At 29.7% G+C, this 22,358-nt stretch overlaps 6 protein-coding genes and 2 pseudogenes across 8 annotated transcripts, besides 5 other annotated features; 7 read left to right on the top strand and 1 right to left on the bottom strand.

Annotated features, from left to right (window-relative positions):
- Nucleotides 1-382: 382 nt before the first annotated feature.
- TVAGG3_0359870 (guanylate cyclase protein) lies at nucleotides 383-3,223 on the top strand (the record flags this gene model as incomplete). The annotated part of the gene is made up of 1 exon (XM_001317479.1): nucleotides 383-3,223. The coding sequence occupies one exon, from the start codon at nucleotides 383-385 to the stop codon at nucleotides 3,221-3,223; it is 2,841 nt and encodes a 946-aa protein (XP_001317514.1).
- Nucleotides 3,224-3,369: 146 nt separating this feature from the next.
- Nucleotides 3,370-4,458, top strand: TVAGG3_0359880 (guanylate cyclase protein; the record flags this gene model as incomplete). Its single annotated transcript, XM_001317478.1, has 1 exon — nucleotides 3,370-4,458. One exon carries the CDS (start codon nucleotides 3,370-3,372, stop codon nucleotides 4,456-4,458), a length of 1,089 nt encoding a protein of 362 aa, XP_001317513.1.
- Nucleotides 4,459-4,484: 26 nt separating this feature from the next.
- Nucleotides 4,485-5,108, top strand: TVAGG3_0359890 (guanylate cyclase protein; the record flags this gene model as incomplete). The annotated part of the gene is made up of 1 exon (XM_001317477.1): nucleotides 4,485-5,108. The coding sequence occupies one exon, from the start codon at nucleotides 4,485-4,487 to the stop codon at nucleotides 5,106-5,108; it is 624 nt and encodes a 207-aa protein (XP_001317512.1).
- A 1,444-nt stretch (nucleotides 5,109-6,552) lies between these two features.
- Nucleotides 6,553-6,688: a mobile genetic element.
- Nucleotides 6,689-7,475: 787 nt separating this feature from the next.
- Nucleotides 7,476-7,586: a mobile genetic element.
- A 1,623-nt stretch (nucleotides 7,587-9,209) lies between these two features.
- On the top strand, nucleotides 9,210-9,662 carry TVAGG3_0359930 (ribonuclease inhibitor domain-containing protein; the record flags this gene model as incomplete). The annotated part of the gene is made up of 1 exon (XM_001317476.1): nucleotides 9,210-9,662. The coding sequence occupies one exon, from the start codon at nucleotides 9,210-9,212 to the stop codon at nucleotides 9,660-9,662; it is 453 nt and encodes a 150-aa protein (XP_001317511.1).
- A 1,294-nt stretch (nucleotides 9,663-10,956) lies between these two features.
- On the bottom strand, nucleotides 10,957-12,324 carry TVAGG3_0359950 (IS204/IS1001/IS1096/IS116 transposases DDE domain-containing protein; the record flags this gene model as incomplete). The annotated part of the gene is made up of 1 exon (XM_001317475.2): nucleotides 10,957-12,324. One exon carries the CDS (start codon nucleotides 12,322-12,324, stop codon nucleotides 10,957-10,959), a length of 1,368 nt encoding a protein of 455 aa, XP_001317510.2.
- Nucleotides 10,957-12,324: a mobile genetic element.
- A 796-nt stretch (nucleotides 12,325-13,120) lies between these two features.
- Nucleotides 13,121-14,423: a mobile genetic element.
- On the top strand, nucleotides 13,217-14,343 carry TVAGG3_0359970 (annotated as a pseudogene). Its single transcript has one exon. A coding segment is annotated over exon 1 (1,127 nt).
- A 1,118-nt stretch (nucleotides 14,424-15,541) lies between the features above and the next one.
- Nucleotides 15,542-22,358: part of a mobile genetic element that runs on past the window's edge.
- TVAGG3_0360000 lies at nucleotides 15,578-16,149 on the top strand (annotated as a pseudogene). Its single transcript has one exon. A coding segment is annotated over exon 1 (572 nt).
- Nucleotides 16,729-17,407, top strand: TVAGG3_0360010 (uncharacterized protein; the record flags this gene model as incomplete). Its single annotated transcript, XM_051231411.1, has 1 exon — nucleotides 16,729-17,407. A coding segment is annotated over one exon (679 nt), but the record flags the coding sequence as incomplete, so codon positions are not given.

Raw genomic sequence — 22,358 nt, forward strand, 5'->3', positions numbered from 1 at the left:
TAAAAGTCAATATGATAGCTAAAATATATAGAGACTTATGAAAAAAAATTCAAAATGTATCTTTCTCTCTAAATTTTTTTACAATATGAAAATGATTTAATTTTTGTATTTCTATGATTGTATACATTCATTAACCTCGACCGAAATTATTTTCAATGCGGATTTTCAAAATAATTTTGCATGGAATCATAATGTACATAAGTTGTGTAATATTTTATAAAAATATTTTTTAGAAAAATTTGAATTCAATAATGATCAAATTTTTTGAGAATTAACAATGATTTTCTTAATTGTATCTGAATTCTGATTTGGTACAATATTTATTAAGGTAAAATCAATTGAGAAAAAAAACGAATTTTTCTGGGCGAAAAAAACAATTGATATGAATCAACCTTCTTCTGTGCATACCAGTACAACCTTTGATGGTGATACTGGATACAGACAGAAGCTGATTCAAGGAGATACTCAATTTGTTGATCGTTTATTCCCATTGTTCACCAGTATTTTTCAGAAATGCAAAGTATCCATATGGTTTACATATCTTACAATAGGCTTTTGGGGTTTACAAACTTTGTTTATATCTACATGGCCAATGAGCAGATATTGGCTAGAGTCAAATTCATCTGCCGGATTTTCAAAAATATATCGATATTTGAACCTAATTTTTTTATTTGTTGATACAAAAGATTATGCGAAAGGTTTATATGCCAAAGAGCTAGTCTTTATTATTCTAAATGCAATATCATTTGTATTAGTTCTTACTCAACTTTTATATTACAATGTGCATCGCCGATTCATTAATTTATTGCTTGGCCCAATACAACTATTCGATAGCATTACTCTAATTGGAATAATTCCTTCATCATTTGCATTTGGAAAATTATTCCTCAAAGGGATCACTTCGGAACTAGAAGTATTAGAAGTCTTTGCTATTGTATTTGCTGTTATCAATGTTATTTATGAAATTGTTTATCATATGATGTCACTCAAATTATTTTCAAGGACAGTTGCACTTCAGAACACTCCAGCCATGTCCTTTGACCCAACCATTTCGATTTACATCATGAATACCAGTGCACTTCATGCAATTGTTGCATTTATTATATCATATTTTTCAGATTGGGCTTATTTGATAATCCTAATAGTCCAAATTGTCGCTTATGCATACTACTTCTCATATTCGCTCAATATGGTCTATCTTGTCATTGCTTCCAACTGTGTTGTTAGTGCATTAATGATTGCGTGCATAATTGAAGACATTTACATGATAATTGCATATGCATCACCTAAGATGCCGCATGGAGTTCCCATTCTCTTTGGTATTATTTCATTTAATGTGTTTGTTTGCGTAATGTTTATCGTTTTCAAACTGAAAAGAAAGAAAATTTCAAAACTTTTGAAAGAATACGATCATGAACAGTTTGAAGACATCAATTCTTACTATGATTCATTGGGAATCTTGAAGAATGACAAGAGAACAACAATGTTCTTGAGTGTTGGCTTTGCAGAAGCTTGTCCTTTATTCACAGATTTAAGTTTGTTTGAATATTTACTCTTAAGGGAGCCATCCGACCAAATACTGATAATTATGATACAAATCATTAATTTCTTTCCAGGAGAATCCAGATTATTAAGTAGGATGACAATGATGCTTATGGCTAAAAGGTCATTAACATTTGAACAAAGATTCTTAATTTATCAAGTCTACAAAGTTAAAACATTAAGACAATTTTCGAGTTCATCTGATTCTCAAATTAAATTAAATGAACTTAAAAATATGTCAAGAACAATAGAAACAATAACAAGATCTAGTTTGGATAATACTAACTTGAAATCAAGTTTCTTTGAAGCTCTTTCCATCAAAGCGAAAAGAGCTCACGCAATTTGGAGAGAAGCAATGGTTGATTATCCAAATAATCCAAAATTTTGTAATGAATATTGTAGATATTTGGTTGAAGCTGAATCGAATTTCCCTGAATCCCTTGAAATCAAAAATAGAGAGAATATGATTGAAATGGGTAAAAATTACTCATTTGATTTTTCTTTCGTTTCAATGGTCAGAGTTTTTCCTGTTTATCTCAAGAAAGAAATTCTCGATTTAAAGGGAAATATAAAAGTTAAAGCTTCAAACAATAGAGCTTCATCGTCATCAGAGAATAGTTCAAATAACTCTGGTTCTCAAGGAAGTGGAACTTTTAATTCAAATGATATCGATGATGAAGTTTTGAATTCTCTTGGAAAAGCAACTTTATCACATTATAAACCGAGATTAGCTTTACATCATGCATTAGAAAACAAACTTCCTAAGCCAATAACATGTTTAATTCATGCTTTGTTAATTGTTGTTGTTATTGTTATTTTCTTCTTGTTGTTTTTGTTCTTTTTCAACGAAGTCAAACTCAAAGATCAAACAGGATCAATGGCAATGTTGGATGCAATGTCGAAAGCAAGATTTTACATCGCTATTAATGATATGGAAATTTTACTGAGATATTTCGTTGACAGAGGAAATTATAGTTATTACAAGCCGGCAATTGATAGTTTGAATGATAATTGTGATGTTAATGAAACAATGGTTAATACTTCTAATGATTATTTGCTTCAATCAGCTCCTAACTTGAAAAACGCTATGATTTATTTCGAAGATTTAATTGAAGAAATAACAATTTTGGCAATAACAAAAGGAAATGTTTCTTCTGTTGCTGGATCATTAATGATGGAAGTTCATCCTATTTATACTTGTGCGGATAATGGTTATCCTATTTATATTGTTAATGATAGTATTTCTACAATGATTTCTATATTTTTCGTTGAACAAGCTTATATTTTAACAAAAATCCATGAAACTATTGGAAATCTTTTGTCAACGAAACAATTTTGCGAAATGATTTCTAATTTGAGATATTTTTATTGGCTTGCTCCTCAAGTTTTCACTGATTTCTGCGATTTCCAAATCAAAGAAGGTGATTTACTAGCCAAAAAGTTTAAGATCATTATGATAACTGTTCCTCTTTGTACTGCTTTAGTTTTATTTGTGCCAATCATTGTTTTATATATTGGAATTATTAGATCACTTAAAAAAGTGACAGAAATATTGAATTCATTTGATCCAAAAGTGAGACAAGATGCGAAAGAATTAATGTCTGTTAATATAGATAATGATGATATCAAGTTCAGTGATATTAATCCAAGTTCGAACAGAAGTTCTCTTTATATATTTTAGTTGTTTTAATTGCAATTGCAATGGTTTTATTTACAAGCGGAATGACAATTACTTCTAACAGTGCAAATAGAGATATAATGCATATGAACTATTGGGATCAATATGCAAGTCTTAGATTATGTATGTCTGCAGAAACAGTTAATACAATGGCATTCGGAATGATTCAGCATGCAAATGTAAATGCAACAATGATTTCGACGCCGCAAATGGCTTCAAATGTTGTTATTGAGTTACTTGAAACAGTTCTCGATGCAAACAACAAATTGTTAAGTGGTACAAGTGATTTCCCTGCTTGTACAGATTTCGATTCCGAGTTGGATAAAGAAAATATCGATGATGGAGATGTAAATCATTCAACTGTTGATCCTCACGCGATATACGCAAATGCATCGATAAATACACAGCTTAAAATGATGGCTGATTATTTAAAGACAATCGCAAATGAACTGAATGGAACAGCAAAACTTTCTGTTGCTCCTATTGCGAATACAATTCATATTCTTGGATATCATTTAGGACCAAAGATGTTCAAAGTCACAGCGAGATTGAATGAATTAGCTGAAGTTAAATTCGAAGAAAGTGTGAAAATGTTAAGATATTTTTTAATCCCTAACTTTGTATTACTTATTCTTTATGTTTTAGTTGTTGTTTCTTATTATAGTATTAGAAAAGATACTTACAGAGCGAGTTTATTCATCTTGAAGAGAATAAGTCCTCTGCAATTAATTAATAACAAATTGTTCATCAAACATTTCCTGATTCACGAGCACGAATCGAAAGAAGAGAGTAAAACAGTGTCAGGAAACATTATCCATTCTTCTCCTGATTGTATCTTGTGTACAAATATCCATGGTGTTGTTGAAACTGTTAATTCAGCAACAGCATCGAATCTTGGTTATACACCTGAGCAATTATTAGGTCAACCTGTTACTTCTTTCTTGATACAAACAGATGAAGATAAAATTGTCCAACAACTGGATATGATGAGGAATGGACAGAGCTCATTAATTTATGAAGATAATGTCACAGCAATCACTGATTCAGCACAGTTTTTGCCTTGCCATATAACAGTGATTGGAATGAAATCTCAACAGAATTCGAACTTGAATTCTTTCGTTTTTATTTTAAGAAACCAATCACAATTAGTTCAACAACAAAAACAAGCAGAAGAAGCAAAAGCACATCTGAAAAGCTTCTTTATCAGATATTGCCAAGAGATATTGTGTTGCAAATAAACAGAGGTGAAAAAGACATTTCTTTCATGGTTCCTTCCAGCACAATTATATTCATAGATATCTGCAAATTCTCGGAATATTCAAGCTCTTTGTCACCACAAGAAATCATGGGAAATTTGTCTGTTTACTTTGCAACAATTGACAACATTTTGGCAAAATTTAATTACTTGACAAAAATCAAGTTAATTGGTGATATTTATATGGCAGCTGCTGGTTTGTTTAATCCTGAAATTGCACCTGAAAAACATGCAGAACAAGTCATCCAATTCGGTCTTGAAGTTATCAACGAATTGGAAGAAATAAACTTGGCATTAAATGCAAGTTTAAGCATAAGAATTGGTGTAAATACAGGAGGTCCTATCATTGCAGGTGTTTTAGGTAAAGATAAACCTGTATTCGATATCATTGGTGATGCAATTAATGTTGCAGCAAGATTACAGACAACAGATGATCCCAATCAAATTCAGATCAGCCAAGCAACTTATGACGTAATAAGTCACTTGAATTTCCACGTCAGACAGAGAGGTGAAGTTTTCTTGAAGGGTAAAGGAAAACAAATGACTTATTTGGTTGGTCCTCTTACAGCAATCGCTTCAACTATTTCTGGATTCCAATTAGTAGAAGTTGATTCTCATGATGATCATCATTAATTTTTTTAGAATTTTATTTTACTTGTGTTTATTTATATATAGATTAAAATTTTTCTCTTTCTCTCCTTTAAACTATTTGTTTATTTTGCATATTTAGTGATTAGATCATAACACAATTGATGTTGAAAGAAAAATTGTAATATAAAAATTTATGTTTCAAATAATACTAGTTAATATGTGGATAATTAAACGAAATTCAATCTCAGACATATGGCAATATTGAACGTAATTCAATTTTTGAGGCTGTTCATTGAAAATCTGTCAAATATTAATTCATTTTTTCAGGTTAAATACAAATAAGATGAAAAATGAAACATGAACAATTTGGTAATTTTAACAGTTCATTTATTCACAAAAACTATTTAAAAAATTGAATTTAATTTACTATGATAATCGGACACTAATCCATATGTATTTAACGTTACAAACATTAATTCTTGTAAGAATGACTCATATATAATAACATAGACAAATCACAGCATGATCTTAATATCTCTTCCATATCTAATTAATATATTGAGTATTTTCAAATTAAAAAAAAGTCCCAATTGAATTTAAAATGATCGTAATTTTCAACTTTTTATTGTAGTATTAATATTAAACAATAAATAAAAAAAAGATTTAGAAATAAATGCTCATGTTTGCATGACTGATATTCCAAACCTTTATTACGGATCGAAATATTATATGGTTTGTAATGAATAATTGATTTATCTTTATTTGTTTCTAGGAAAAGACCATATTCATCGATAGTTACTGCAGATTCAAAATTTTGTATTTCGATATATTGAATTGATGTCATTCTAATAAATTGCCATCGTTGAATTATTTTAACTGAACATGGAATAATTATATGTTGAAGAGTATTTGATATAGAAAAACATCTGGGAGCTAATTCTATTACAGAATTTGGAACATTAAATTGAACCATGCCGTTCCCACCAAAAATTAAATAAATAATTTTCATATCTTTGGAATATAATGCCCCATCATGAACAACAAAATAGTTATTTTCTGGATGAACAGAGATCATTTTTATTGGTAATCCTTCATCAAATGGATTGTTAATTAATTCTTTAAGATTTTTTGGGAAAGAAAAATATTCAACTTGGGTTCCCTTCAAAAGAAGATCTTCAAGGCGTGTTAAATTGTCATCAAATGTTAGAATTCGAAGATTTTTATAATTTACTAAACAACCTGATTCTGTCGAAGTGAAACCTTCAAAAGAAAGTTTTACAGCTTCATTATGTTCAGATAGCTTACCAAGAACCCCAGTTCCTACTACTCTAAATGAATTTAGTTCTTTATCAATTGGATAAAATGTCATTTAGGATTTTAAACAAAAATTGAAGACCAAACATATAACAAGTTCTATAAAAAATAATTTTTTAGTTGAAAGAGTTCAGGATCCGCTTTTTAGCTCTTCAATTTTTTTTACCTTGGTCCTATAACGATAATGTAAACATCACAAAAATAACCTAATTAGAGCTAGAAAGTATGGATCCCCCTGATTTTAGGTATTCAATATAATAGCCTTAAATGTGCTTTTCTGAGAGTGGTCTATCGTCTATAGGGCACCCTTAAATGTAAATCAAAAGTTATTAATTTTTATTGAAAAAATAATTTCTTTTCATGCAAACCGATTTTTGACAATTGTTGATTTGTCTATGACTCAAATAACCTCAATTCCAACTACCTGTTTCTGTGGTTGCCAATTATTAAAAACTAAAATTGCCTGGAAATCTTACCGAAATCAAGAAACAATCATTATATATTTTAGATTCTTTGAATTTTCTTGTTATTCCTTCAAAAGTTAATGTTATTGAAACTAATGCTTTTGTCGAATTATAGAATCTGAAAATTATTGCAAATTTTGGAGAAATTTCTTTGAAATGATACTTTATTTGCGAGATGTTAAAGCGTTAAGTATATTAAGGCTGCATATTTATATCCATCAGATAGATTTAGTAGAATAGCTGTCACAAAAGATGCTTATTATTTGTCCATCTATTAACCATGCATTATACATGAATTTTATTTCACTTCATATATGTTTTGTGTTTTTATTTTAATGTAAAATGTTAAATTTATTTAATTTAATGTTAAACAGACCACGATTAGTAAAGCATTTTTAAGATTAGTTTGCATATCATGGTCGGGCACCATTTATATTCCTCCGGTACATTAAATGTTAATATCCTACAGCATATAATCTTCCTCCATTATAAATTTTCTGCCACATTAGCTTCTCTAATTATTTTGTGAGTTCAAGATAACCTTCATTGAATGAACCACTTCCACAGGAAGAGTCAAAGATATATCTTCCATGTAAACCTCATACGATCAATTTTTATTTCCCAGGTTTAAGGGTGCACTTACGCCCCTATGACACGGGCTTCAATTGATGTTTAAGGTTGATTTTGAATGACGCTTCAGGCTAGTTGTCAAAAATTTGAATTAAAGTCAGATGGGTGTAAGGATCACATAATTTCATCCAAAAATTATAGGATAATGTAGTATAAGTGTGTGTTTTATGGTTATCGCAAGGAATTCAAGGGAAAAGTTTACTCTTTAATTTTACTTTGGCATGTTATTCTTCTTGTTTGACTAAAAATATTGTTTTATAAGCTAAACGACAATTCTAAAGGAGATATTCGTGTATCTGTTAATGAATCACAAGGAGTATATATTTTCGATTATCCTTGTAATTCAAATTACGATTGCACAGATTACATCATTAAATTATCTCCAGGTGAGTACAAATTTGAACTTTATGGTGCTTCAGGAGGTTCCAGTAAAAACTTAGTTTCATCATATATTAATGAAAGTAACGAGTGTATCAATCAAGATATTGTAACATTATACAATGGAAATACAGAATGTAAAAAAGTAGGAAATCGAGGTGGTGCAGGTGGGTACATTTTAGGGATAATCTTCATCACTCGAGAAATCGTAACATATGCAACAATTGGCGGCAAGGGTATATATGATTCCCCAAACAGAGGTGGATATGGTGGTGGTGGAAACTCTATCAGCAATGCTGGCTCTGGAGGAGGTCAAACATCAGTAAAATTTATAAATAACGATCTTTGGCATAGGGTAATTGTTAGTGGTTCAGGAGATGGGGCAGATGATTATTATGGCACGATTAATGAAGTTAATGACGGCTCAGGAGGTTCAGGAGGAGGTATTATTGGACAAGGTTTTTGGTCAGATGGTTCTTTAATATTTGATAAAGTTTCAAATTCCACATATGGATTTAGTTTTGGTTTTGGCGAGTCAGGAAGTAATAATGGTTCTGCTAATCCAGATGGATATTTAAGTAGAAGTATTTATGAAATATCAGGTGCAGGTAGTGGATGGTTTGGAGGATTTTCCAAGCATAATTCCAACAGTGGTTCAGGAGGTGGAAGCTCTTGGGCATTATCTAAAGAAGCAATTATTCCAGAAGGAAATATTGCTGCTTATGACTCATCCTATCAACTTATTGACAATAGAACTTATGCTTTTGCTAAGAAAAATCAATTTCTTTTTCATGATGTTATTACCATTCCAGGTATTTGGCAAGGACATGGAAGACTTGTCATTACAATATTGAATTCTTTGCATTGTCCTAGTCATAATTGTCACTGTTCAACATTTTCATATTCTTATCTTTTCGTTTTTATATTGATTTAATTAAAAAGTAAATTATAAGAATGTTTTTGATCGTTCACTTCCTTTGTTTTGTTGAACTTAAACTGAGAAAAATAGAAATTATTACAAAATGGTAGATATTGTCTATATTGAGGGAATAATTTGGATTCATAAAACAACATGATTTTAACACTCTTTGATTGTGGAAATTCAACAGATAAAGGAGTATCAGTTTATGAAATTAATCTCGGAAATATCAATTTTTCATGAAATAATATCACAAATATCAGTCAAATTGATATTCCAGACAGCGCGAGAGCTTTAAGTACTCAATGTTTTAAAGATTGTTCAAATCTTAAAATGGTTAATATTCGTTCTACGAGAAATCTCGAACGAATTGGTGAAAATGTTTTTGAAGGATTCTATCAGTTCAGTAATGTTAGTTCATTTGATTCTATTAATTTTATGAGTGAAAGTGGTGCAATCTACAGTCATGACAAACTTCGAATGTATGTTTATCCACCATCATCAAAAAGAATATATTTCACTCTTCTTGAAGGTGTTGAACATATTGAAAGAGGTGTATTTCTTGGATGTATTTATGTTGAAGTTATCACAATTCCAGATGGAAGCATCAAATCTATTGGCGAGAATGCATTCCGAGGATGTTTCAATCTTCAACAGATCACACTTCCATCATCTATCAAATCTATTGGTCTTGGTGCATTCACAAACTGTCCTATTCTTCAATGTGGTGGCATCATTCAAAACTCAACAAAATCATTCATTGATATAATAAAAATCTCTGGTCTTGATCTCAAATCTCAACTTTATTGTTCTCGTTTCTCTTGCAAGCGCAATTCAATATATTCACCTGATATTCCTATTTCTTATTATATTGTTTTTATTCTAATGTAAATAAAATATTTCTTCTCTAAGTTTATATTCTTAAGTCCAATAAATAATAATCAAGTAATTCAAGGGTATTTTAGAGATATCCGATAAAATGCAGTTGACAACAAAATGGATAATGATGTAATCAAATTAAGGTGTTTCCTATGTCGTGATTCTCTTCTCAATTGTTTTCAGAAAAATATTTATGATTTAAGGATACCCTTACATTGCGTAGTTAGAAAGAGAATATGATATTGTCATGATTGCTAAAGTTTTAGGCTCCAGAAATGAATATACATCAAACTGAAACAATTGATAAATTGAATGAACTTTTGAGAGGTTCTCAAATAAAAAAATTATCTAATTTTTTACAATATTACTATTATTTTATCCACATATGTATATATAGTAATTTGAGAAAACTTTTAGGAAAAAATAAGTTTAATAAAAATCTGAATTTTACTTGTTGTGGGATTGTTATTAATTGACACTCCAGACGTATTACTAATAGTTATGCGTATGCAATTAAAGTATTTCTGATGGACAAAATGTGAGATTTATATCAGATAATTCATTTCTACTATTAAGTTATTCATTTATGAGTTTGCACTTATTCGCACTAAATAAATAACTATTAAAAATTGTTTTAATTAATTGACACCATATAATAGAGTGAAATTTGTTTGATCAAACAACAATAGATGATAGATATAAAGCCAAGAAACTTGCTATTAATATGTTCTACTTGCTATTTCAATGTAAGTATGATATTTTCTAAATGTTTCGTTCAGATAACTTAGATATATTAGTCAAAATTTGAAATTTTAATAGCACATATATTAAAAATAATTATTATTCATAAAAGATTAATGAAATAGTAAAAAAAATCAATCAAATTATAAAAATACAACATATGGTTTTTTATGGTTGTCTCATAATAGCATTTCATGAAAAAAATATAATACTATTTATTTTTGCATAGTTCAATTTTTTTAAATAATGCAAGATATCCCGCCATTAGTTTTCATGAAATAATCCAAAAATCAACATACACTTGAGAACATAGCAGCTCTACATGTTTTCGCTATTTATTTTCCAATAATATGAGGGGTTCACGGGATAAAGCTTCACTAAGCATAATTGATTACAATATCATCATATATATACCGAACATATAACAAATGGGATATTTGTATACTAAAATAAAAAAGGAGCAAATTATATAATTTTTGTCATGCTACTTATAGGTTCAAAAATCTTATAATATAAAAATATTTTCAAATACAAAGAAAATATGTGTTTATTTCAAATTTGAAAATTAGATATCTTGTGGGGTCCACTTTCCTCCTCTGTAATCACCTGTAGGGTTATCCTTAGGAAATCTTTTTGCATTTCTTGCCTTGTTGATCTCTTTTCTTGTTTCTGGTGTAGCTTTCTTTTGATTTCTGGATTTATTTTTCTCATATTCAAGTTTTTGGAGTTCGCGGATTGAAGGAGATATTTGGTAATTATTGACACGATTGTATATTTCTTGTTTGCATTTCTCTCCTTCGTTTTTTTGTAAAATTGTAACAGCCGTACGCATTTCAAACGATTTTGCGTTGTTTCCTTTGGGACACTGAGTAAGCATTGAGTGATGTATCGATTCATTTTGTTGTGTTTGAGCATTAGGATCAATTTCTGGAATCAACTTTGCGGCATCATCTGTAAAACGTTGAAATTGCTTCGCTAAATCAGGTTTTGTAAGTGGCTGAAACACAGGATATTCTTTGTCTTTTTCGTGAAGGCAATTTTCATGCCTTCCGATAAAATGATTTAATGTATTCTTCCATAGGAAAATTTTTTTCGTTGTTTCAATTGGAAGCATGATAATAAAAGTGAACCACTTAATAACTTTCGAATATATCTGATGAAATACTTTTTCTTGGTGTTTTAATGGTCTTCCACGTTTCTTCGGCTCTTCTGCTTTAGATTTGATTGGGAATGCTGGCTGTGATTCACTTTCTTTCTGTTGATTAACAGTTTCTTTTCCTGCTGCTTCTTTATATCCACCATTTTCAAGCTTTTCGAAAGCTCTGCCAACTGCACGTACACAATGACGAGGATCAAGTGTAATTTTAGCATTCGGAGCATATTGCTGGATGATGGCTTTCGTTTTATTGTCATTGTCATGAACCACTGTGGAAACATTTGTAAAGTCAAAATTTGACATCATCCTCTTTGTACATTCTGTTTCCATCATGTTGGATGGGCCTTCAAAGTCTCCTCCAGAGCTCTTTTTTATAACAGTTGTTTCACCAACAACTTTTCCACGGTTGTCCATCATTAAACTTTGGCACGCTGTAGCATTTCTGCCAACATTATAATGCGAATCAGTGCTTAAAAATGTATCTTTCTTCATTGTTTGTTGAGCATTTTTAATAGATTGCTCTTTATATTCTAGTATTACCTTACCTATTTCTTTTTGATGACGGTAAAACTCTTTTTCACTCGGCACTTTAATATTGTTATCTTGAAATAAATTCCTTGCTCGAGTATAAGAGTCACCATTAACAATTACAGAAGCAGTCCAGTGTTTTGGATCGACTTCCTTTGGCGCATTCTTTTCTTGGGAGTTTTTTCTTGCTTCAATTGATTTTTCGTTAGCTTCACGACTTTGTTGTTTGCGTCTGCTTGGTGGAGGCATATTACGTAAATGGTCGGCAAAAAATGTAATAAACGTAGTGAATAATTAAAAAGATTGCTTTATATAACAAATATAATCATTTTTTCCTTAGAAATCCCATTATTTGCATAACAATATTTAAAAATATTTTTTTGATATAGTTTACAGTCACATCAATATGAACTATATTAAACTATCAGAAACTTATGTATGTTATTAGTAAAGTTGAAATTTTTATCATATTTACACATTAAATTTAATTTTCATGCATATTTAAGTTTTTTTCAACACAATCTTGTATTGTTAGTACCGACAATATGAAAGAAAGTTATACTGTATTTAATTTTAGCAATAAACAAAAAAATCTAAATTATATCTTTAGATACTAGGATTGATTTAATGACTAAGAACGTTTTTATCAATAATACCATGATTCATAACATATAGACATAACCTAAATATACCAAAGCATTTCTACTTGGAACTAGCGCATCGCCAAAATAATGGGTCAATATTCATTTGACGTAATGCTGATCGAGAGAAGTCTTTATATATAAGCCTTATCACAATGCCACGAATGCACCCAGCTGCAGGCGTGTCTTGTTTAACATTCATTCCTATATATGATGGAACATTAATCAATAATCATGGAAGTATCACTTTTCAAATAACATCATTGTTAAATGAAAGAAAATTGTATGCAAAATTACATTTTGGTAATGGTGAGACGCAATATGTTGAAGTATATATCATTATTATTTAATATACAAACAAACTCTAGTACAAAATTGTATTAATTCAACTTTCATGTCTAATATAGGGTGTCCAAAGGTGCGTTTAGCACAGCGCTCTATATGAGACTATTAAAGGAGATATATGCTGATTATAAATATATAATAAAAAATATGAATATATGTATATGATGAGTATGTTGTATTTTGGCGCCATGCCGGGATATAAAATGAATTTTGAGACAAGAGGCGGTTTCGTGGGAAATTTTGGCGGGATTTTTTTCATTTTTTTAATGAATCATAAAGAAAACATCCTCGCTCTTGCAAAAAAATGCAAAGACTGTAAAAAAATCTACGAGACATTGGTAAAATGCTTCGGTATGGATGCTCCTAGCTATTCCACTGTAACGTATCATGTTAGGATGTATCACTTCATGAACAAAAAGGCGCCCATCATAAAAATTGACAAAAAATCGCCGGATCAAAGAAAAATCAAAGCAATTCTTCAAGCGCTAGATGAAGACCCAAGAGCATCACTCAGAAGGATAGAGGAGATGACAAAGATACCACGTACAACAGTCAGTTATTATCTGCACAATTATTTGAACTACAAACTAGCGTATACACGTTGGGTTCCGCACAACCTTAATTCAGTTCAAAAAAAATCTAGAGTCCAATCTTCGAAAGAGCTCCTCTCTATATTGGGTGGGTATCAATCCAAGAAGTTTCGCTTTTAGTAACAGGGGACGAGTCTTGGTTTCAATATGCAGCAGAAGCCAAAATCATGTGGATCCCGAAGGATGAAAATCCGCAAACATTCCCGAAGAAAAAAATTGACACACCAATGATGATGTTGGGTTTTTTGGCGGGCGTGAATGGCATCATCGCAATTGATATTCTTCAAAAACCTAATACGATGAATGCTCAGTATCTAATGACAATGTTCTTACTCACAATTATCAATTCTGATGAGTTTGAGAAATCCAAACAACAAAAACAAAAGTTTGCAATTCATTTTGATAATTCAAGAGTTCACAAAAGTCATAAGGTAATGAATTACTTGGTGGAAAACAATGTCAAAGTTGTTCCAAACCCAATTTATTCACCTGATATTGCACCCTCTGACTTTTATTTATTCGGCACGCTAAAAAAGAGAGCTGAAGGACGCGAATTCGCGAGTCCAGATGATCTTGAAAATTTTGTAAGAGAGCAATTTGAGCAATTTTCTCATGATGATTTAAAGCGTGTCTTTCAAGCCTGGATCGATCGCTGCGAACGCGTGATTGAATCCAATGGTGATTATATTTAAATAAACTTTATATATATGTAACTTGTTTATTTCTATTCGCAGTATTCAGGTTTGTGCTAAACACACCTTTGGACACCCTATATAAAAACTTTTTAAAAAAAAAGAGATATAATCGTGTATAATATGAGAAAAATGAATATCAATACAAAATAAAATATCAATTAGCTATTGCTGATGACATATCATGAATATTGATCATTTGATTTGATTAATTTTGATAAATATTAGGCTTTTTGCTAGTTACATATTATAATAAGGCTTTTAAATGGATATTTATTGATATGAGCTTATTTCAAAATGACAGTCTTTGATTTATCCACTAATAAGATTTGATGTCACAAAAATCTAGATTTTGGGGCATAAAAACCTAACACCAAATCATAACTTCTGTGCATATACTAAATTGAGTACAGAAATATGTTAATTTTCAGTATTTTTAGAAGAATTCTTATTATCCTTCAAAAAGTCAGTATTTCTGCTGTAATTTTCTACAACATTGTAGTTATTGCACTTTGTCTATGGATTTGTATATATGTTATATATAAATTATATATCTAAACTGCCCATAAGTGCAATTTTTATATAAATTGTTTATTTCTTTAACAATTTCATATGAAATATGCTTTTTTAAGCGTATCAAAGCTGTGTTCTTAATGTGCATGGATATATCAAGAAAAATGTCGAAGTAGTAGGATAGGACGGGGTGTGTGACTTTTTTTGTTACGTCTATATATAGATGAAGGTATATTTTAATGCATCTTCCATACATAGATGATATAAAATTTTTTCTTACGTTTTTTAAAAGTCATGAATTTGTAAGAAAGTGCGACATTATTAAATAAATTAGTAATAAATATTATATACTAAACGCATTTAAAAAATTAACACATTAATTTTAAAATAATTTATTTTTTTCTTTTATAAAAGAAGCTATATATAGATGATGTCAGATATTCCGCGATTAATTAAACATTGTTTAAATCATGAATGGGTTAAACTTCAATTTAAAAATGAAGATTGTGAATTATTAAATGAATATGAAAGCCAAAATAAGCTAATGAGGTATAAATATAATGATAAATAATATTTAATTTCATGGAATCAATGGAGTCATAATCAAAGACCTCATAAACGAGTAAAAGATTCACTACCATAATGAAATAAAAAATAAAAAAATAAACTTTAAAAATTCATGTCTTACATTTTTGAATAATTTATTTTTATTTTGTATGAAATGAGCGTCAAGACTAACGACGTTAAAAAATTGGGATTCACAAATGAGGAAATAAAGGATATATTAGAGGAGGCGGGTTATGAGGTTGATAAATATTATTTAAGAAATTGTCAAAAATTCGCGGAGTTTTTAAATGAGTTTGATTATGATGGAAAAATGAATAAAGATGATGTTATAAATTTCTTATATCCCACATCTGAAGAAGAAAAACCTAAAGAACCTGATGTTTTCCCTGAATATTATGAAGAACGGATTAAAGATGATGATGAATACGATGAAATTGAAAGACTGTAAAAAATAAGAGATGAAATAGATGAAAAAATTAAGGAATTAAGAGAAGTTGAAAAATATAATGAAAATGAAGTAGAGGGTTTAATGAATATCCCAGCTTCAGAATCAGCAGTTCAGAAATCTCATGAAGAAAGATATAAAAATTATGTCTCAGAATCAACACAAAATTTATTAGATGGCGAAATAGACGAAACACTTTCAGAAGAAGGTACTAAATTTATTCGTAAACATAAGTTACAATTTATTGATAATGAAGAATACCCCTGTATCTTACTTTCACCCCCTCTCGATTCCGAAAAATTCAAAAAAGCTCTTAAAAACGTGACTTATGCAACTAATACGATTAAGAAAGAAGATCATGATATTTACACAAATTATTATTTAAATAAATGCACAGGTGTTGATAAAGTTTTTGATTTATTAGATAAAATATCAAAAGAAACCATTGGAACCTATAAAATTTTGTGTGATTGTGGTTTCATTATTGAAGATACCAATAATGTTTCATATGAAAGAACAGCACGAAGGAAGACGAAGTTGAAAGGTCTATACCATTCGTTATTAAGAATATAAAAGATATGAAAACTTATAAACATTATATTTATTCATTTATTTCAGAAAAAATGGAAGCAACCCATAAAACATCTTCTCATCATTTTATAGCTATTCATACATTCCTTTTCAAAGTTGTGAAATTAAATAAGACAGGAATTAGATTTAATGTATCAGGGTACGCATTCTTGAGTAAATTAAAATGTATTCGTCACGTCGCAGATGATAAAAATTTATGTGTTCGTAATTCATTTTATGGGCTTTAAAAAATAAACTTTATTTTTATTTATTTTTTTATTCTTACATAAATGAACAAAAACGGAACCGCTAAAATGAATGATAATCAAATTAGAGCAGAAGGTAGAAGGTTATTTAAACGCTTCTATAACATTCCTGATGGCGTTAATCCTAAAACTCGTAGAAGCTATTTAAATGAAGCAATAGATGCATATGAAGGGTTTGACATTTCATCAGAAAGTGAGAGATTAGCGAGAATGTTAAATGTTAATATTGATTTCTATTATTGTGATCCTCAACCAGAAGACGTGGACATAAATAAGGTAGACTTTCCATTAGTGGAATCAATAATGATAGATCCAGAATTTGAAACAGTAAATATTTTATTAACACAGAGTCCATGTGGAAAACTTCACGCTGACAGAATAACAGACGTTGAAGCACTCACCGGCTATAGAGTTTGTCCATATTGTAAAGAAGAAGTTTATTCTATCCGTGATGATCCAGAAAGGAAAAACCAAAGAAGATTTTTAAAGCATTGTGAGAAATGTAAAGAAAATAATGGAAGATTAATTCAAGACGTTCAATTGCAAAAGACACAGCAACCATATGCACCACATATTACGAAACAGAAGATATATCAGTGGTTATTAGCTCACAATTTGCAGGAATATTATCAACCGACAAGATATTATATTACTTTTGACTTTGAAACATTAGAGACTAAAGAAGAATTACAACTTTCTGAGTGTGCAACTTTGAATGCTTACTTAAAACCATTCATGGTATCATCAACGGTTAAATTAAATGATAAAACGTATACGAGGAATTTTTGCTTAACTTCGAGTGATTCTTTTATTTCTGATTGGATTGAGTTTTTATTTTCAACCTGTTCATTAGTTGCTAAATCAAATATTGAACAATATGAAGAATTATTGAAGTCGCAAACGGACCAAACGGCGGGGACTTTGTCTCATACATTAAATGAAAAACAGAAGGAAGCATTTAAAGAACTTCTAGATGAGGAATTCAATAAAGTGAATATCATAGGTTTTAATTCGGGAAAGTTTGATTTAAATTTAATTCTTCGTGATTTAAACACTGCAAAATGGAAAATAAAATCAATGCTGGGTTCATCTTCACAATTTAAGCAAATCATTGTAAAGAAAACAAACGTTCCATATGAATTGAGATTTATTGACATCAGAAATTATATAGCGGGTGGGACATTAGACCAATTCACTCAAGATTTCGGAAACAATAAATCACGTGTTAAATCCTTTTTCCCTTATCAATTCATCACATGGGAAAATTACGAAGAAGAATTATATAAAGTGGAACCATTCACGAAAGATTCATTTTATTCAGCATTAACTCAAGAAACTATATCAGATAGTGATTATCAAATATATCTCAATGATGCTAAAAACTTTAAGAATAGATTAGAATATTTTATTCATTATTGCAATAAAGATGTTGAAATTATGATTGACCCAATTGATAAAATTATTGAAGAAACATTTGTTTATAAAATTGACATGCTTCATAATCTTCTTTATCATCGAATGCTTCAATGATTCGTTACGCTTTAGCATATAAAGACTTTAATCCTAATGAAAAATATCCTGAGGAAGAGATAGAATCAAGTTTTGAATTAACGAAAAAGTATTGGAAATATAAAATTGAATCATATAAGAAACAAGATGAAAAAGCAGAAAGAGATACTAAAAATAATGTTTCAATGGATGATTTTCAATACTATCACGATTTAATCCTTTCATCTAAATGCAAAATGTGTGGTAAAGCGTTTACATATGCAAATAAACCAACATTGGATAGAATCGATAATGAAAAACCACATACCAAAGAAAATTGTCAGTTAATGTGTTGTTATTGCAATGTCGTAAAATCAAATAAAGATGAAGATGTTCAACGTTTAAGAATCAATTTAAGAAATTATGCATTAAAAAATAATTTACCAATGACTTTAGATTCAGTTTGAAGCTTATCACATTCTCCGTAATGGAATTACTGGTGGTTTATCAAATGTTCAACATAGAGTAAATCTTAAAGGAATCACGCACATTAATAAACTTTCATATAATCCAGAAACTAAAACTGTATCAAATGAGGACACCACCAACATTATGACTCATTTCGTTGGAGTTGACTTTAATTCATTATATCCTTCATCATTTTCATCTAATCCTCATGATTTCATTCAATATACTGACCATAAATGTGTATGCCGGGAAGATTGAATGGTGTTATCATTTGTGATACAGCAACAAAGAAAGCAAAAGCATTGGGAATAATTAAGAAGAAAAATACTTTATTCGTTGCTGAAGTAAAGGGTCACATTGATGAAAAATACATTAATGATTACATAAACTTTTTACCGATAATAAGAAACTTAGATATTATCACAGATGAAAAACAATTGGCAGTTTTATGTATAATTACATGAAATCAAACAATCTACCAGTTGACCAGAAACAGAGGAAATTAACTCAGTTAGCATCAACATACAACCAATATCAACCATTTTCTTCTTATTATCTTTGGTATCTAATAGACAGATTTCATTTTATCATTGATGATATTCAATCAATTTTAACATTTACGAAAAACACCTGTTTTAATGAATTTGCGAACAAATTTATGAACGAAAGATAAAAGGCTGAATTAGAAGGAAATAAAGGAAAAAGTTTATTTTGCAAGATTTCACTTAATGGATCATATGGTTACGATGCAATGAATACACAAAATTACGCAAAGACTAAAATAATGAATGCACAGAAGGCACGCGTTGCATGTATGTCAAATAAGTTTAAAAACATAAGAGAAATAGGTGAAGATACATATCAAGTGATGCTTAAAGATAGATTTTATAGATGTGATACATGTTTACAAGAGGCATTCTTCACTTTAGATAACGCAAAATACTGGTATTTGGTTTTCATTTATGATTTTATGTATAAATGCATGGATGTTAATCGTTTTCATTTCATTGAAGGTGATACTGATTCATCTTATTGGGCAATCGCTGGCGACTCAAATCTTCCTAACACTCAAGCATTTCAAGCAATTGTTACCGATAAACAATTTTATGATAAAAACATTTTCAAATTCGCACATTTGATTTCTTCTGTTTTGATGAGAAATTTAAACCTAAATTAAAGAATAAAAGCTGAAGAAAAAGCACATGAGAAAAAATTATTGGGTTTAGCAATTGAGAAACAAGGTGATAACATGGTTGCTTTATGTCCTAAGTGTTATACATCATTCAACGGTTCAATTGATGGAAGTGATTTTAAAAAGATTGCACAAAAAATGAAAGGTGTTAGTTTACGACAAAATAAGCAATTAACACCTAAAAATATTTGGATATAATAAATGATAAAGTGATATTTGATGGTCAGAATATTAATTTACAACTTAAAAATGGGTCAATGACTCGCTTAACAATCGGTAAGACTGCATTAACAGGAGCACACACTAAGGCTGTATGTTGTGAAAATGGATGTTGTATGCCATTTATTTAATACAATTTAAAATTTTATTCTTAATGAAATGCCACAGAAGAGACAAAAGGAACCGTTAATGATGGTTTTGATACTATGATTCAAAGAGGTGGGCACCCTTAAACATTTATTTTATTTTTATATAAATGGATAACGTAGATTTAAAAATTTTAATTGATGATTTAGTATTTAATCAAAATTTTCTTGATTATTATGATTTAAAAGCATATCTCCAAAAATATGATAACAATATAACGGGTGATGATATGGAATATTGTTATCCATATTATAAAAATGAAATTTTGAAATATCATGATAGAATAATTTCTAAAATTAAAGACAAAATTAAAAAATAATGAATATTCAAAGGGAAAAACTAAATCACAACTTAAACAGTTGAAAGATTTCAAAAATAAAGTATTAACAGAAGAAGATATTGATGAATTATATAAATTATATAATCCTGAGCCGCAAAAGCCAAAGGAACAAAAACAAAAGGTGCAAACACCCAGGTCCTTCAGACCATAAATGAAGCACAAGCTTTAATTATGATTCATTAGTTAAACCATATTCAGCCCGAGTTTTAAATGAAGATCAACTTTTGGAATTCATCCTTCAACATAAACTCGAAGCGGGAAAGTATATCAAACCTTTATATACAGCATATTTAAAACAAATGAATAGAATACATCCAGAATTAATGAAGGGGGGAATGAATTCCAAAACTTCATCATCCAAAATCAAGCAGATAAAATTAAACCACTTGCAACACCAAAACCTCCAACGACAGTACCGCCTCCTCCTTCAGTTAATCCTTCATCATTCACTTTATTATATCCATTTCAAACATTAAAGAAGCAAAAAGATTTTAAAAAGGATTTCAAGATATTAAATAAACCAATTGACCCGAAAAATTCAACCGTTAAAGGAAAAATTTAGTCGCCCTTCATTTTGCACCATATCCATATTCATACGAAATCGATCATCTGGAATATTCAAAAGGAAAAGTTACTTATTTATTTGCCATTAACATTAACACTAGATATTTATATTGCATTCCAGTGAAAGGGAAAACAGAACAGGAAACAAGAAGAGCTATACATACTTACTAGATCATGAAAGAGTAGATAATATCAGGGGTGATGGCGATAAAGGATTTCAGGCAACTATGACTCATTATTTCCACAAATTAATTTTTTCTTTTCATCCTCTCCATATACGTTTCATAATAAAATAGTTGATGCGGTAATGAGAACTCTTAGAGATGCGTTAGGGGTTAACGGTCAGATATACTGGGATGGAATCATGACTCCATCATACAGCAGTTAGTATATTATTATAATAATAATGGCATAGAACTATAAACATGAAACCAGTGGAAATGAAAAATGATAGTTTCCAAAAGAATGGGAATATATTAGAAAGCAAATGGAAAGGTTGAATGATGTTAACATGAACAAATTAATTCGGGGCTCATGAATTTTAAACAAGGGGATAAAGTTTTGATTCATCTCGATTATGGAAAAACTGATAAATCAATGACAAAAAGAAGACGAAGATTTGACACAATAGCTGAATTTGTTAGATATATTAACGGCAATGCATTAGTTGAAGTTGACAATAAATTAATAGAAATTCCGATTTATTTTATTACTCCATTATATTTAAATAATATTTAATTTTTTTATTTCGTAAGAATGAGTGACAACGAAGCAGCAGAGTCCAGACGATGAATATAAAAAGAAACTAAACGAATTAAATCAAAAATATGCTATTACAAAAAGAAGCCGCAATGTGGTGGGGTTGATGCCCATAAACTAAAGTAATTGAAACGTGAAGAAATAATGAAAATTAGAAATTACCGTTCAATCCTTAAACTGAGTGAAGCAAAATAAAAGAATTTAATAGAATAAATAAATTGATTGGAAGAGATGAATTTAATAAAGATGAATTTTTAAACTCAATCCAAATTTAATTTTTATTCCTCTTCGACAACGTCTCTCTTTCCATATTACTGCTAACCGCATTTTCTCAATTTTAGTGGTTTGTTATTTTTACATGTTTTTGCATCATTTTTATCATTTCCTCCTTGTTATGATTCGTGGTAAATTTTGAGCTTGTGGGGTATCAATATGATAAAAATAAAAATTTGTTATCAAGTTATTTTATCGTTAATG

This window comes from Trichomonas vaginalis, chromosome V (assembly GCF_026262505.1).
Source record: "Trichomonas vaginalis G3 chromosome V, whole genome shotgun sequence".
NCBI lineage: Eukaryota > Parabasalia > Trichomonadida > Trichomonadidae > Trichomonas > Trichomonas vaginalis.